Below are 17,504 nucleotides of genomic sequence, written 5' to 3' on the forward strand. Positions count from 1 at the left end.
AGTTGTCCTCCAGTGGTGTTAGTTGTAGCCAATTAAAATATACATTAAACTAAATCACAAGGGGAGAATTTGCATGCACACGGAGCAGTGCAGCATTTTAGGCAATCAGAAGCTCATTTACTTTTAAAAGTTTGCTAATGTTAAATGGTTGTACTTCAGTGAATAGTAGCTTAGTTTTTCTTGGAAACTTTGTACATCATGGATTTGGATTAATCTTCACTTCATTTTTCAGAACTTAAAGAGGGGAAGGATTATGTAAAACTGACTGAGCTTCATCTCGTGCCATGTTATTTTCTCATCAAAAACATACCTGGAGTGCTGCTTTGACTCTTTCATGCATGTCTAAGGATTCAGGGGAACCTAAAGACTTGCTCTCTCCATGCTCGTCCTCAGAGCTGCAGTCTCCAGCCAAACTTCCACCCCCCAAAATATCCCATTCTCAAGCACTTAAAACTAAGTGTTAACTCTTAGAAAACAAAAGCTTGACTCAAATCTAAATTTGCCAATGTAACAAACAAACAAACAAAAAAATTAAACTCCTTAATAGTTATAACACCGATAATGCCAGAATGTAAGGCAAACCGTGAGAAATGTCTATGAGTCATTTTGTCATTTTATTTTTTTTTCTTCACATTATTGCTTTACAGTAAAATGCATTTGTTGGATATGTCCAGTATAGCAAGACAATACATTCATATAAGTTATACAGATGTCCTCAGTAATATTTTAATAGTAACTAACTTTACATTAAATATATATATATTTTTTTTTTTTCTTGACAAACAACTCCCACATCACATTGAGCTCACAGTGCATTAGGTCGCATTCAATCGATACCTGTCCTCTAGAGTCAAATTGCCTTCTCTAATGTGCTTCCTCAAGTGCGTGGGTGTATTTTGTACACAACATGTCCGTACAATCTTGGTTTATGCAAAGTTACAAACATGACATCCAACTTTCTTTTGACTTTCCCTCCCCAATACAAGTGACTTTGGAGCAAAAATATCAGCCATTTAAAACATTTTCAAGTTGTGACAAAAAAACAAAAACAAAAAAAAGTTCTTAAATTATTACTGCTCTGATCTGACAATAGGTACATAATCAAATAGAGCAACACAATTCAGATCAACTCCAACAGCGCTGGCATGCAGTCTTCTGAGAAAGCAATAAAAAATAAAGAAAAAATAAAAAGTTAAGCTCTGGAGGTCTTGTACAGAGAAGTAGGAGTGTTTGTAGGCCCTGTGGGGTCACAAAGCCATATGAACCCCAGCAGATCAGCAGTCTAAGGAGGGGTCCAGTATTTTGTATTTTCCTCAGTCTGCCATGTACAATGGAGTCCTGGGGGCAGCCAAATGCATTCTGCATCTTGCCCTGCTGCTCCTTCCACTGGGGCTGGCGAGGAGTTAATGCCCTGGTACCAGAGTGAAAAGCCACAGGAAGAAAAAATAAATAAAAACCAGGAGAAGATGAGTTTCCACAAAGCCACTGCTCCAGACATGTCCATTTTCTGTGCAGTTCTTCAGCTTTCACACACAGCTGTGAGCTCACACATTAAGGAATACTAGACAAACTGACATCAAATCTCCACAGGATGCCCCGTCATTATATGGCAACCTTGCAGGGGCCTTTGTCACATAAATTCTTTACATTTAGATTGCATATACAAGTGCCCTCTGCCAACAATGTGGCCGAGGAGAATTATTCAACACAAAACATTTCATACACACATACACTTTTTAATAGTCTCTGCACCCCCACTCCTGGACTCTTTACAGGCATTTTTGCATCGTGTCAAAATGTCTGGATTGCAGTGCTCTTAGCTGCCATTTTTTTTGTAAAGTGGGCCAGGCAGTAGCCATAGAAACTGCCCGAAAGCCCTCGACCTTTTGCTGTGCTGTGGAGGAGCATTGTTTTCGTGTCCCAGCATGCACTGCAGACAGATACAGGTGTGCTCAAATTGTTAGAGGTTCCAGTCAGTTTGAGAAAGTTGACGCGAGCCCAGAATGAGCACGTACACACGCGCAGTCACACACACCGTTTCTCTTTCACACACAATCACGCGGACATGTATACACTGAAAGTACAAACGCACGGAAGGAAGCACTAGTTGATTCAGAATGAGAGGACGGCTGTTAAAGTGCAATATCTACATAACGCAAGAAAAAAATTTTTAAAAAATGAAAGCAAGATCATCTCCATCTCCAGGAGCTGTCCATCTTAGTTTCCCTGATAACTGGTGGAACTGATTGCCCACTCTGGACTAATAGAGGGGCTGCAGTGCCCCCTACAGGCCAGAGAGCATGACTGCAACAAGCACAACTACCATCCTTCTGCAGCCATCTTTGAATGGGAATCATCTGATGATTCCCATTCAATCTGACAGATTGAGATTTTTTTTTCCCTCCCAATCTTGATTTGTGCAGAAGGATAAACAGAAAGGCTGAAGCTTGGCTGTCAACATTCAGCCAGGAATACCTCACATTTGAGGTTTCAATCTCAACACAAAGAGCAAGAAAAGCATTTTCAATGTGCAATTAGCTTTCAGTGAAAGACAAACAATGTCTGATATTTGCACCAAGCTCATTTCTATATTTCAAACTAGACAAAACTTAAAAAAAAAAAAAAATACAAAAAAAGTGTTTACAAATTTACATTGTGCACTGGTGCAGATGCATAACACCATCACAGTCACTAGTCTGGACTGCGACACATGTCCAGTTAAAGTGTCCTGACAAAAAGGTCTTTAGGAAAGCAGATCAGGAAAGCAGGTGAGGGTTGAGGTGGAGTAAAGCACTAACAGCATCAGCCTAAATCCATGCTGGGGGCTGTGGTCCAAGCTAAAGGAGGGGAAATGCCAAAGGAAGACTTTCTTCCCTCTTTTCTTGGTTTGAGAAGGAGAAAAATCCTGACCGTAGTAATTTCACAAATCTTTGAACAATGGCTTTACATTTAATAAAGTTTGGGTTAAGTAAGTGCTCAATGTGGAACATATTGTTCTGATATGAAAACTCTAAAAGTGAGAAGTATGAACTTAAAAAGGGGCACTTCTGATTCTGGAGGTCCACGACATCTAAAGGCATGCTTGATGGGTGGAAAGTTAACCTACAGAGAAACCATGACGCTGACGACAATGCCTGAAAGAACGAGCAAAAAGGACCAGTGCTGTGCGATGACTAGACAATTTGGAAACGTAGAGTTCATAGCTACAAAGCACTGCCTTATAAGAAAATTAGATTTCTATTAAACATTAACAAATAAGGACTGCAAGCAAAGGGGGAAAACAAAAAGTCACCAGATAGGTCCAGTTTATTAAGAAAAATAAATAAAATAAAACTCAGGTTGCCAAAGTGGGTTTTTTGAGGTTTTGGTAATCGTTGCATGCTGCTGCACTCTAATCCTCCATGCACATGGGTAAGTTGACAAAGGTGAAGACGTTGTACTCGATCATGATGGAGAAGCAGAGGAACACGGCATACAGGACAAGGACATAGACGCCCAGCTTGAAATCCAGCTGCCACTTGTTTATGTGGATGCCCGACACCTGCACGTATAGAAAGGCAAACATAATAAAGATCTGCACAACTTCAAATGGGCAAAAAGTCAGACTGAAGCTGTATTTAAAAAAATAAAAAATAAAAAAAACATTCTGAAAAGCACGCATGCTTTCCTTCCAAGTTACAAATCAGCAGTATGTTGTTGAGCATCAACATAAACCTCAAAATACATTGAAACTTGTTGCGGTTGAACAACATTTAAAATGCTGAGCAAAACCATTTATAAACCACTAAAGCTCTTTTCAAAGCAAAAATGATCTGACTTGATGTGCAATTAGGATTTAATGCTCACCGTGAGTGCCACAGATCCCAGCAAAAGTACCACTGAATACACCAGTCCCCGACTGTTGATCATCACCTGAAACAAAAGGTGAGTACCTGGCTTATAGAGCTTCAGTCTCTGGCAATAAATTACATTCTTGTATAAACTGATCAAAAACTGTATTCTTGATCAAATGTAAACCAACCTCTGATCCATAGTCCACACACATCGTCTGCATTGCCCAGGGAACGCCGAGTCCCACCAAGATGTCAAAGACATTACTGCCAATTGTATTAGATACTGCCATATCTCCCAAACCTGAAATAAAAGAAAGTCATTACAGTACAGATCAAAGCTTTCTTTTAGAGCAAAATCTTTGTATATTCATAGATCATGGCAAAAGTATAATGATGAATTAAAACTTATTTCTCAATGTCAAGAAGACGCCATGAAAAGAACGTTCTCTTGAGAAGCCTTAAAATCAACCAAGTTCAGTCCAAGGGTTTTTTTCCTGTCATTGAAGTAAAACACCATTTTAAATTATCGTACTTTTAGAACCAAATAAATTGAAAGTGAAAAGAAAGAGAAAAAGTTAATCATAAAATCTTCTGGAACAATATTTGCACCAAAACACCCTTGACAAGCTAACAGCTGGTTAAAATTTTGATTTTCAAGAACAGATCCAGAAATGTTAAAAATCGATTACCAGCCATTAAGCCTCCGAGTTTCCATTGAACCAAAAACCTAACTCCCACCACAGCTCTAATCAGCCTTCCCATGTGTGTAAAGAGATCCACACAGAACTCTGTTCCTGCACCAACAAACCTGAGAATATCTTCTAAAAGTAAATTACATCTTCCCAGAAGGTGAAGTAATACCTTGTCGTGCCACAATAAGACTGGCTATGCAGTCTGGAACGCTTGTGCCAGCAGCCAGGAACGTGATGCCCATGATAACATCTGGGATGCCCAAGGTGTAGCCGATTATAGTGACCTAAAGAGACACCAATAAGGCCAGGTTATCTGCAATTTCTTACCAAAAGATTATAAATCTTTCGCATTATTTCAGCATTTGATTGTCTTGATCAGAATTTGTGTTGCTTGTAGCTTGAGTTGACAACAAACTGGCCTAATATACATAAATCAATGTTGAAGTAAATTACCTTTCAGGATATGTTGTCCCCAAATACCATTGCTACACTTTATTACTTCCACCAATAGAATTACCCTTTTACTCCTCATTTATCCAACAGAGGAAACAGATTTATGCTTTTAATTTAAATGGTGTAAATAAATTACATAGTTCCTTCCTAGCCATTTGGGTATTTGACGGGTTGTGAATAAGATTGTCATGACACCGTCAAAATATGACATAACACCTGTAATGAACATGAGTAAATCTTCAATAATATTTATAACTTATGTTGTCATAAAGTGTCATTCAATAAATCATGACACTTTTCATACAAATTTGACATTCAAAATGTCTGTTATGACAACTTGACATTAACCAAGAAATCATGATCTGACAAATGTTATAAAAGTATTAGTGATAAAACTTTAGCTTTAATAACATAAACTACATAATTTTTTAAGTTTAATTAGTTTATTCAGAAATCAATTCCACCACAGCAGAATCCCAGTAAAACACAAGCGTCAAACTCCTCAAGGGTCAGTGTCCTGCAGTTTTTAGATGTGCCACACATACAAAACACAGGAATGAAATGGCTTAATTACCTCCTCCTTGTGTAGATCAGTTCTCCAGAGCCTTGCTAATGACCTAATTATTCTATTCAGGTGTGGTGCAGCAGAGGCACATCTAAAGGTTGCAGGACACCAGCTCTTGAGGGCTGGAGTTTGACACCATTGTGGTAAAATAAACTCACCATCCAGACCATCAAGTATGAGAAGACTGCAATCCAGACAGTGGACAGAATGAAGGAGACCATGAAGAATTTCTCCCAGCGAGGCTTGGCACAGTTCGGGACAGTGAAGAACAGCAGCAGGAGCAGAGGCCATGAGATCAGCCACTTGATCTTGCTCCCCACTCCCCCTGCAGGAGGAAGACAAAAGGTAAAGACCTGACATCCAGAAGCAGAAGATTAAACTTGAAAACATTCAAACCATTAATGACTGCCTTATAACTATCAAGACAACATTACATTAAATATACAAAGTGAAATATGCTATTCCAGTTTTGCTTTCTCTCCAACCTTTAGGATTAGAACAAGTTTGTTAAAGGACCCACAGTACACAAGCCTGGGTTACTGAAAATATTTCTGATCAAGCGTGAATTTCCAATTTGAATGCATTTAGATAAAAAATATAGAAAAATACAGATTTAATGAAAATGTATTTATATACATAAAATAGGACAATCAAACTTTGAGTATCGACTGAAATGACACACCATCTCCTTAAAGTTTTTAAACTAACAGAAGCAAATATTTTCCCCTTTTCACTTCATTTGAAACTTGTAAGTGCTTAAACACTTTAATGATAAACAACAGTTTAATGATAAATTGGACCCTCTTCACATCAGTAGAGACAGAAGGGCAGCCTTGCTTTGAGCCATCTGATGATCATTAGTTCATCTGTCAGACAGCACAAACTATTTTTAAGAGACGTCAGCAAAACAATTCAAGTTGCCCAACCAAGAATTTCAATAACTTAATTATATCACCACCTCAGAGAACACATAAACATCTTAAATTATGAACGTACAAATTAGATCTTTTACATTTCAAAATATACTAGATCAGACATTTATGCAACTTTATAAATCACATACTTGGAATATGAAACGGTGAAATCGTGTCGTTTTCTTCTGCCTCCTTGGGTTTGTCCTCTGGAACGTTTCCGTTCTCGATTTCAACCTTCCCATCAATCACTTGCGTCTCCACACCATTGGACGCCTGCATCAACTTCTGGCGCTTTCAGAAAAAAGAAACTAAGTCAAAGGGCACACAAGCAGACTTTCTGCTACGAACATTTTCGAACTGAGTTCACTCCTGCAGACAAATATGGACGGCAAGGAAATCTCTCTGCTCAAAGTCACCAAACTGAAAGCGGCAACAACGGCCCACTGTACCTCTGTAATGATGAGCCGACTGGCCATGCGAAGGCGGGTTTTGGGCCCAAAGTGGCTGGTGACCATGACGCGGAGTCCCGCTTCAGGAAAGCGGAACTTTGATGGGCTGGCATTCATCATCTCGTCCACCATCACCACTGAGCCGCGGCTGTAAGCCTTGCTCGGCTTGACTGAAGGGATGAGGGCACAAATTGAAGTTTGTGATGAACAAAACCAAAAAAAAAAAACATACAACTGAAGTTATTACACCCAAATTGCAAACTTAAATTTTACAACACCTATAAGGAACTCAAGGAAGGCCATGGACAATTTATTTCAGAACCGTAGGCCGAAATGGAGAATTGATCACATTGGAGTTTCTCATCTACACCAGAAATATTAGCAATAAATGTGGAACAAAAATTATATATGGAGTTTAATAAATGCTGATATGAAGAACATTTTAGCAGTATTCATATTCCCCCAAACTTAACTTTAAATCTGGAAGACATTTTAATAAAAAAAAAAAAGTTTAACTGTAGTCAAATTTTATCAGGAAAGGTCAAGCTACTTTTCAGTAAAGATGAACTCCACTGATCTAATTTTTGGCACATTTGAATCCTAAGCGCTATAGTTTGGTTAGCAGCTCACTGATGTGCTGTATAAATACAGAAGCAGAATTGAGTTCAAAACTTAACACTGAAAGTTTGACTTGAGTTTTACATCATATCCTTAAAAGTAATTAATTCAAGTGAAACTTCATATCTTTTGCCATTTGATGAAAAATAAGTTTTTAGATTGCACGCACAGGGAATAAGGCAGTAGGCTTATTAGTTTAACCCAGCCTTAATTTGACTACTTTTGCAAGCACCAATGCACATAAATTAACAGTGTAAACAGAGCTGGTGTAAACAGTTCCTCTTGCGAAATTCATTACCACTTCAGGAGTGAGTAGGTCTACGCTCCAGAGACTGGCAGGAGAAAAGCAGGATGCAAGCAGAAAAACTGGCAGAGCAGCACAACACTGACAAAGTGAGAGTAGGTTTAGTAAGGCTAAACAGACAGGCATGTTAGCAATAATGCATTCAGACTTGGAAGAGTTACATTTCAGAAACAGGTTATTTTTTAATTTAAAGATCAAGTGCAGAACAGAGGGAGGACTGTGGCTTGGAGGCAAAGCATGAGCCCGATTTCATACGTCGTGAGAAAGTGAGGTTTCATTAGACAAGCCTCTTGTGAACCTGATGCAGTGTGATGCCTCACCTATAATGGTAACTTATTATTAACACAAATCAAGATGGAGCAGAGATCACATCTTTCTACCTTAAAAAAAAAAAATCCAATATTGAAGACATTAGCATAAAAAAAACATAAAAAAAAACAAAAACACTGGTTGTGTTAGTTTAGCAGAAAGCAAAGCCACAGATCCCTCAGGAGAAGAAACATCCAGCAAGTAGACTTCCAGATAATCAGACTTAACCACTCAGCTGGGACCCGGCCTGTCTGATTAACCTTACCTGGTGAGAGTAAAGGTGACGACGGGTCGTCATCCCAAACATAGTCAAAACAAGCATTACCGTCCTCCATCTCGCTGCTGGTTGCAGCGTTACCATTGGCCACATTTTTGTTAGACTTCCCCATGAAAAATCGCTGCATGCTGGAGTTAAATCTATGGAGGAAGGAGGAAAAAATATCCAATTAACAAAAGCTGGATAGGTGAAGCATAACAGCATCTTAAAATGTCTTTTTCCTTATGCAAAATTCTCAAGGGCCCAATTTTCAAGGCCAGATTAACAATATGTTATGGAAAATGGCTGAGCTACGCTGCTCTGATACTATGTATTGAGGCAGAAAAGAAAGCCAAAAGAAACGTTCCCAAAAGGCAATCAAAGGCTCTTAGCCACACATTTTCAATGAGACCATTTCACTGCCATTACAAAAAAAATGGATCAAACACTAAAGGAACTACAGCTGCCTTTGAACATAAAGTATGCAGAGGTAATAGCTGGAGCTTTAAGAGCCTTTCTCTGCCCTCGGCATCTTCAAAGAACATTACAACTAAAAAGCGTCTGATAAGAGCGGCGAACAAAGCCGGAGCAGATTCAGAGTCAGTATCTGAGGTTCTTTCCTCAAACAGAATTTTGATTCATTGGGGAAAACTACTTTTATTTTATAGAGTGCATATTCAATGTGAAAAGACTGACTATTGTTGCTTTACTTTTAAACGTGAATATTTACATACACCTTCACTTGAAATGCCTGAAATAAAATCCATTTCTGATAAACTGCTATCTGCCAAACAGTCTTACTGCCTTTAACAGCTGAACATGCTTTTCTATTCGTTTCATAGTAAGGTCTTAGATGGACAAGAAGCTTCTAAAATTGCTAAAGAATTCAAATTACTGTTTTCAAGCATTTTGAAGGAAATTTGATTGGGGAAAAATAAGTGACTTGCAAGCAATAACCACAACATGTGTGGACTGTAAATTCTCTAGTCAGGGCTCGTTTTGGATGAATTATTGCGTTGGGGTTGCAGAACCTAATTCGAGCCCTGAGCAACAGTCTAGTCTTGTTTTAGTCCAGCTGAGACTTAAATCTGTGGCTTAAAGCCACAGAAAAATCAGTATCTTGAATGGCTTTGCCTTCACATGCCCTTAAGGATTACAAGAAAGTCTTTCTGAAATTTTTCCCCTCTCATCCTTCAAGTAATGCTTGGACTAAGCACAGGACAACCTTTTGTAGATTACCCAGTTATTCAGCAGTCGGCCCTGCAGTGGAAAAGTTCTTGTGCATTTTGGATTCTCTAAACCCAAAATATGCAGACTTTTGTCCCTCCAGCTAAAACAGAGCACTGACTCACCAGCACTTCATTCTAACAAAAAGTTATTTTATGATGAAGTTTGTTTTTTTTTTCCCCCGCCCCTATCATGGGTCAAGGAACAGAGACATTGCATTGAAAGATGTTCTGTGGATTTCAGTAAGGAACTATTCTAATTGGTATAATTAGTTATGAAACTGTCCTGCAGCATTATTGCCAGAATACAATCATATTTAAGAGGCCCCATTTGCACAACAGCAAGTGACCCAAAAGAGCAGAATAAGTTTAGACTTTAAAAGAAATTTTCTTCTTGCAATTGGTTGATAAAGTTAATCTGTCAACCAAACAGAAGAAAATCTTTACTGCATTTTTTTCCCCTCAGGATTGCCAAAACAGCAGCCACGTATCCCTCGTTTTGATCCCAAAGACTCAACTTCAGTGTGCATATAATAGTATTAAGAGTGCATTTTGTCAGTTACAGGATTAGATTTAGAGAACAAACATAAAATGCTCAAGAGATGACATGTACAGCTTATAATTTATGGCAACATTTTTTATTTTTTTTCCCCCCACTTGAGCTTTCATCTCAGCACATTTGACGAGGGAGGGGCGGAGAATTATCTCAAATCAGAGACCCAGACGGTCCGTGTTAAACGCACTCTGCTCCATTTGGACTTGAACGGCCCAAAATGCTCCGCAGATATTTTGGGTAAAGGGAGACATGACAGCATGTCCTACTGTAAAGCATTTATTCCTCCAAATGAGAAAGGAGGGGAATGATCCGGTTAAGCCTGGTGCTCTTAGCCACTGCAGAGGCAAAAAGATTAAACTCTTATGGCAGCGAGTGAGCAGACTGCCGCTGAGTGTAGCACAGATTACCAGCTGGACAGAGACAGCAGCACAGGACAGCATGGTTAGTATTATTGAGTCTGGACTGTAAAGACACATGTGGCCTAATGGAGTGCACTTATGGTCATAAATGCATAGATCTATGTTTAGAAGTAAAAAAAAAAGTTCTCTGCAGGCCAACACGTGGCTGCTGTGGTAAAGACTTAAAATTAGGATTTAAACACATTTCCACTTATAAACTGCAAAATATGAGAAATGAGTCACATTGTTTAATTAAAAGAAAACAATTTTATAGTGCAAGCAGCAGCATATAATATCCATACAGAGGAAAATGTGCGCCATCTGGGCAGGGGACAGAAATGGGACACTCCCCTCCAGCTGGAAAACTTACTGCCCTCCTGTGAGAGCGCAGTCGTTTATATTCATCAGCTCACAGATGTTTATGTACGGGACTGAAGCAGAACTTTATCAGTCCAATAAACCCCATCTAACAAGAACCGTTTTTGAAAATGGGCAGAACTCACTTCATGACCAGGATGTAGCCTGCATACATGACGACAAGCACCAAACTCTCCCACCTGTAGGAGGAAAGAATAAAAAGAATTCAGTCAAACATATTCCATTCTAGAAAATGTGGAACTATAAGTTTTTAACATAAATGTTAATAATACTTCAGCACAAGAGTTACTGGCCTCAAGAGATAGCTGGGTTAAATTCTTATCATTTCTACAATATTAATATCTAAAAAGCAAGTTTTTATTTTGCATGTAGTGAGTTAGTGCCAGAGTTCCACCTGTTCCTGTGAACTGGTGAGCTCAGCGAAAGGCTAATCCTTTACACACTAAGCCGTTTATGTTTTTTCATAAGTAGAAATATTTTTCAAAGAGTTATGGTGAGCAACACCAAGCACTTTAAGATAAAATTGATCTGTGTTAGACCTGAATTAAATTCATTCAGGTGTAACTTGTCAAAGTTTTCAAACTTTAGTATTGCTATTCAATTTTAGCTAAAGCTGCACCATGTTATTGGCTTGTTTGAAATTTTTGTACAACTAGTTGAATAAGAGTTAACCTCAACTAAACTCTGAATGCATTGTATTTAAAGCTGAACAGAAAAGTCTTCTCACCAAACTATCTTCTCATCGTAGATGAACTGCAGAAAAAAGGAACAGATGAGTATTATCTCAAATCCAAGTACAAAAATGCATGTGTATTGACTGCTGAAGTCAACTTACTGCAATCAAAGCTACAACAGATAAGATGTAATAGAAGGAGTCCCTGAAAACAGCCCACCAGGTCAGCACCACCACCTGAGAATTTACAAGAAGAAACATTAATGTCACCAAGTGTTTGATTTTAGAAAACCGAAAAAAAATAGTGTGTGAACCATCAAAAGGCTTCAACTATGTGCAGCAAAGCCTTTCTAAATTAAGACACTGCAAATTCTGATAGTGTTTCATTCAACTATTCTGAATTCGACCCACCAATGTTGTACAGTGCATTTATTTGACGACAATCTGAACTGAAAATGTAAACAATAAAGATAACAGGAAAAAAGTGGGGTTTGAAGGGCTAAATTCCTAATCAGACAACATTTACTTTAAGAGCAATTGCAAAGGTCGAGAAGTCTGACCTTAAGAAAAAAAGTTTTCCCCACAGTGCTGCTTTTTGCCAGTTATAATTTTATTTAATTAAAATAAATTTAAAGGCTTTATTTCCTAAATCTTTTAAATTAATTTCTAAATTTAAAGACTTAGGAAATTAGTTTTATTTTAGAAGTGCAACTTGGATAATTGCCGTCGTAATCTACAAGAGTACTGTCCTGACAAAGAAAAGCACAAAAATTGCATCCATCACACTAACGATGCCTGTTCACATTAGCAGACATTGTTAGCATCACATTTAATCAGTGATGCTAAGAAAGTTGTGTGAAGTATTTCAGACTTGAGTCAAATGTGTAGAACAAAGTATCAAGAAGAAAACTGCATGAAATGCGAACCAATTATGGAAACAATTGCAGAAATCTTTCAATCTTTGCTCTATGGAATCATTTCTCATTGCCAAAACTTTGGCTTTTTGTCGTCTTCTGAAGCCAAACTACAACTAAATCAGTCCTCAATTTCAGGAGCTTCTGTTTCTCCTCAAAAGGCGGGGTAAGGGTGGGGTCAGCACGTGTGCTGCTCTACAGTCTATAAATAAACAAGATGATGCAGCCACAGCGGTAAGTCCCTCGCTCTGACTCACACACCTGTCCAGCGAAGATTCCACACACACCAATGATGCATAGGATGTTGAAAACTGCTGAGCCGACAATGGTCCCCACCCCCACGTCTCCATGGGTGATGAAGACACCTGCACACAAGGAGGGAGTGTCTCAGAACCAACAGTGACACAGACCATATGGGACCTGCATGCGTGCGTCTGTGTGTGAGTCTGTGTACCGATGACAGATGCAAAGAGCTCCGGCGCAGAACTGCCAGCTGCCATGAAGGTAGCTCCAGCAACATCTTCACTCAGATCTAGTTTCTGCAATATGAAAAGTATTGTGAATTTGTTACATAATATTTAGGGAAAACAAACCAAAAGAAAAAAGGATTAAAGCCCTCACAGTACCTCACAGATCTTCTCCAGTGACGTCACAAAGTATTCATCACAAGTTATGGCGAGTGCCAGAAACATGTAAAGAGTCTGAAAGGAGAAATCGGACAAATCCCCATAAGGTGTAGAAAATGCATGTATGAATCCATTTTTCTCCAACTGAAATTGTTTTTAATAAATCTGAACTGCCTGCTACTGCTGCTGAAGGACAAGGAAAGGGTAACAACAAACCACTGTACAAGATTAGAAAAAAAAAAACTATTTGCATTAAAATCCAATGTCAGTTCAGTCGTAACATTTCCCCTTGCAATGAAAAAAAAAACTGACAGGATCTTTATACTCCCACAGTAAGAAGGAAGGGGGGATTCAGCCTGTTTCAGCAGCGGAGAAGAGATCTATAAATTATAGATCAGTCGTGACACCATCAAGGCTGATCAGTTCTCACAGAAATGCTCTGCTCTATGCTGTCCACAGGGGGCACTGCAGGACTGCAGCACTCAAAACTTTCACACCTAGGGCTATCCTGCTGATCAGTGAGGCCAGTACAACATGAAACCAAGTCAGAAGAATGACCAGTGCATTTAATCTAAAAATAGAAGCAAAGTTGTTAAAGTCTCAGAGGCCTGACAATTATTGCATTTCAGCAACAATGGCAGATTCCAGCTTTCTTGAGTTAGAAATCTGTTACATATTCTACATATCATGTTTCATTATCAAAACCAAATTAAACATTTTTTCCTTCCTGTGTTAATAAATGGCGATACTTTCCTTAATATGGTTTTAAACACAATAAAACTCAAAATGCTTTTAAAATGTGCCATATGCTTAAGGCTACGCTTTTATCCTGAAAGGAGAGTTAAAAGTAAATTCAAATCCATCTATTAAGATAACGTCACGTCATCAAGGCACCGTGCATTAATAATAATAAAAAATAAAATCAGTTTCATTCCAAAGCTCCTTAATTTGTAGTTTTTTAAATCTAAATAAAACGGTAGATTTGATAGAGATTATGTTTTAATGTTCATACATTAAGCTTAAAAGAATAATGTTGCCCGTGTTGAAATGAATTTAAAGCACTGATTTGACAAAATTAAATCAAGCCCATTTCAAAAGGTTCTAACTCAGGCTTGTAAAACAAGATAATTTACTTTAGGCCAAGCAGTTTATTCAAATTTATTTTAAAGCCCACTTCTTTACAGAAACTAAAAACAAAGGATAATGAAGGATACTTAAAACGGTAACACAGAGTGCGTATGCCTCCCATCAGTTGACGGCTCCCTTACCGCTGCAATGTGCAGCAGGACGGCTCCACTCTTTCGTTCGTCGTTGGTGAAAAGGTCATCGGGGAACTCGTGTATTGCTGAGAAGAGAGGAAATGTCATGGTCACAACACATCAGCAGCATGACTGTGAGGTATTCATGTACCCAGCCCACCCCAACAGGACTGTGTGACTTCATGATGGCTATCCGTCTGGGAGACAAAGGCCTGGAGGTGTTTAGTTTACACTCAGAATCTGCTCAAAATCTCAACTTGAACTGCAGCATATCACACATCTTAATAAATACAAACAGCCATACATTCTGACTGAGAAAATTATTGTGTGAAATCAGAATTAAAGTGACCAGGCAGAAGAAATACGCCAAAATTCATCTGGTGCTCCAGCCTCAGTCCAGAGTGATCACAGCTCAGATCTCTGGAGTCACAATTACATTGCCTCTGGCTGGAGACGGAGGCAGGTCATTTCCCTGATGAGAGCAACATCTGTATTGAGAAGTGTCTGAGCTGATTCTGTTTAACTAGAACTGATGGCTCAAAAGAGAGAAAAAAAAGAAAAAAAAACACCAATAACCTTAGGATGTTGCTGGATTATTGCAGAATTTTAAAAATGTAACAGCTTGAAATTGAACTTAAGCATCTTTAAAAAATAATTGAAAAAAAAAAGGTACCCCAAGGAACAGGTCTGAGAAAACTGACTCAGGGAGTGAGGAGAATCTTATGTAAACCTCCGAGCTGGAGTGTGTGACAGCAACTTGCCTGAGGTCTAAAGAGCTTTTTTTAAAAAAAAAAAAAGTGTCTTATGATTGGGACAGAGACTGACTAATCTATTTTAAAACTGGCAACTATTTACTGACCAGTGGTTTGTTTTTGTACTGGAACAAATTCAGATAATGTGGCAACTAATCTGAAAAGCTAGTATTCCTATACAGAACTTGGGCCTTGCAGCCATTAGATTTATTTTAGATTAACCTCAAACTAAAGTAAAAATATTAAGTGTTATGGACTGAAGTTTCCAAGTATAGCAGACAAGCTGCCAGCGAGAACCATATGTCTACATCAGATTCAGACTTAGTGGCTTTCAACCAGTGAGCTCCATATGCTATCAAATCTCAGAATGAAATGGTTTGTGCTTTCAGCAGGTTGTCAATTAACAGCCAGCATGCATGCCAGCAATAGTTAATGCTTCAAGCCGGTTTTCTTCCAACTACATTTTGTCACAATTTTAATGCTTATTGGAGTTTGACAGGCTAACAAAATACAAGTAAAAGGACAGTTTTACATTTTTACAAATGGAAATCCAGAATGATATCTGCCAAATCCAGTCAGTGCAAACAATTGCCTAAAAACATCAGCAAAAGCACAAGTAAACCCACCATCTTAAATTTAAACTCCAAATGCACCTGTTCTGTGAACCTATGGGGTTTGCTAGAGTTTGTTATGAGTGAAAGGAGGTCAGAGATCAAACGCTAAATATAAAGCAGGTTCCCAAACCATTAGATCTTTTCATGAGATGTTCAAGAAAAGTCACCACTGCAGCCCTACTGAGGCAAAGCCATTCATCAAACAGATTTAACAAGCAGGTCAAGTGAATCCTGTCAACCCTGGAATGGTATAGATCCACCCTGTCTGCATCATGTCCAGCATGAAGCATGGTGATGGCAGAATCATGCAGGGATGCTTTTCTCCACAAAAGGGGAACTAGATCAAATCTGGTTGAAAACTCAGAGGCTCTAAGGTATTGGACTGAGTTAGGTTCACCTTCCAGCAGGATGACGACCCTAAGCGTACAGTCAGAGCAGCGATAGAACCGTTTAAACATGTTTGGAAAATCTACAACTAAATCTTTAACAAGACTTTAAAAATCATCATCTTTCTTCACCTAATCTAAAAGATGGACAAAAATAAATACTTAGACACAACTAGTGATTCTACCACTTTTGCAATCAAGTCTGAGTTTCATTCTTCAGAGGAAAATACAAAATAATTCCTTCTTTTGTTTCCACTTAAATTACTTTGTACAATTATGAGTAGGCGTGTTGCATTAAATCCTGAAAAGAAATATGTATTCGAACCCACTTTAATTCTATTACAAAGCGCTTCGTCTAGTGTAACAGAAACGACATTCCTACTCAAGTTGTCTGGCCATAGAGTCAAATGCACACGACTCAAACATGTTTAAAAAAAGAAATGCATGAATGAAATATTAAAATGAAAACAATACATCTGGGGTCTTCAGATATGGCGCTGTAAAAGGAGCCTCTGCATCCATCTCTGAATCAGTCTGAAGTATCGTGACATGAAACTGAATTTACTGCTTTCAAATGCTGCATTGACTGACCAGTGGAGTGTCAGACATCCACTTCATCGCAAAATTTAAATCATGCCAGAAATATGCGCCAATTTCCATCTGAAACACCAACTTTAAATGAATCTACACTACAGGTGCTGATACTAAAAGTCCAAGCTTTGATTAGGGAGAAGGGAAAAAATGTAATCTCAGTACAAACATGCACCATTATTTTAATTTGTAATGAAGTACTAGAGCACTAACATAGATCTTACAACAGTATTGATTGTGCCAGGCAGCTTTACATCTTTTCATATCAGACAGGTTTATTTTCTGAAGTGTCAGATGGCTGCCTGCAAAATCAATTACAGGATTTATAAGCAGCAACTAGCCCTCTAAACATGCATTTTAGATTAAAATGGCATGCAGAAATCAAGAGTTGATTTATCCTCCCTACATACTCAGTTGGGATTCCAGCAGGCCTACAGGTTAGTAAGGAGAAAGCTTTACCCAATCCCAGCTTCCCACTGTAATCGTCACTGAATGACAGCATAAAGGTGAACCTAAAAAGGGTGTAAGCGCCAAGACTGCACAGTAATGACAGGCAGGCGGGAGGTCAGCGCTCAGCCTCGTAAACATTCAATCAGACAGCGTCTATGGGGTTCGCCACCGTCTGCAGCCAACAGAGGTCAAACCAGACATGAACATTGCTTTCACAGCCAATTCCCTCACAAGGACAGGACATGGTGTGCACACAGACCGAGGCAAATCAAAGCATTTGACACCAAG

The 17,504-nt window shown here is 38.7% G+C and overlaps 1 protein-coding gene across 3 annotated transcripts in view; it reads right to left on the reverse strand.

Annotated features, from left to right (window-relative positions):
• Positions 1-595: 595 nt before the first annotated feature.
• The window catches only part of slc24a4b (solute carrier family 24 member 4b), a 33,420-nt gene continuing 16,511 nt past the window's right edge, over positions 596-17,504 (reverse strand). The window contains exons 3-17 of one of the 3 annotated variants that reach the window (XM_055054324.1): positions 14,433-14,509; positions 13,165-13,239; positions 12,993-13,077; positions 12,800-12,903; positions 11,787-11,861; positions 11,679-11,704; positions 11,077-11,130; positions 8,403-8,554; positions 6,907-7,076; positions 6,607-6,748; positions 5,702-5,868; positions 4,695-4,809; positions 4,022-4,134; positions 3,847-3,912; positions 596-3,541 (exon numbers count right to left, since the gene is read on the reverse strand). In XM_055054324.1, the coding sequence (XP_054910299.1) occupies positions 3,392-3,541; positions 3,847-3,912; positions 4,022-4,134; positions 4,695-4,809; positions 5,702-5,868; positions 6,607-6,748; positions 6,907-7,076; positions 8,403-8,554; positions 11,077-11,130; positions 11,679-11,704; positions 11,787-11,861; positions 12,800-12,903; positions 12,993-13,077; positions 13,165-13,239; positions 14,433-14,509 (1,571 nt within the window). In that variant the 3' untranslated portion in view covers positions 596-3,391. The remainder of the gene's footprint in view (positions 3,542-3,846; positions 3,913-4,021; positions 4,135-4,694; positions 4,810-5,701; positions 5,869-6,606; positions 6,749-6,906; positions 7,077-8,402; positions 8,555-11,076; positions 11,131-11,678; positions 11,705-11,786; positions 11,862-12,799; positions 12,904-12,992; positions 13,078-13,164; positions 13,240-14,432; positions 14,510-17,504) is intronic. The other 2 variants (XM_055054323.1, XM_055054322.1) reach the window with 2 other exon arrangements.

This window comes from Poeciliopsis prolifica, unplaced genomic scaffold, assembly GCF_027474105.1.
Source record: "Poeciliopsis prolifica strain line A6 unplaced genomic scaffold, Auburn_PproV2 SCAFFOLD039, whole genome shotgun sequence".
In the NCBI taxonomy this organism is placed as follows: Eukaryota; Metazoa; Chordata; class Actinopteri; order Cyprinodontiformes; family Poeciliidae; genus Poeciliopsis; species Poeciliopsis prolifica.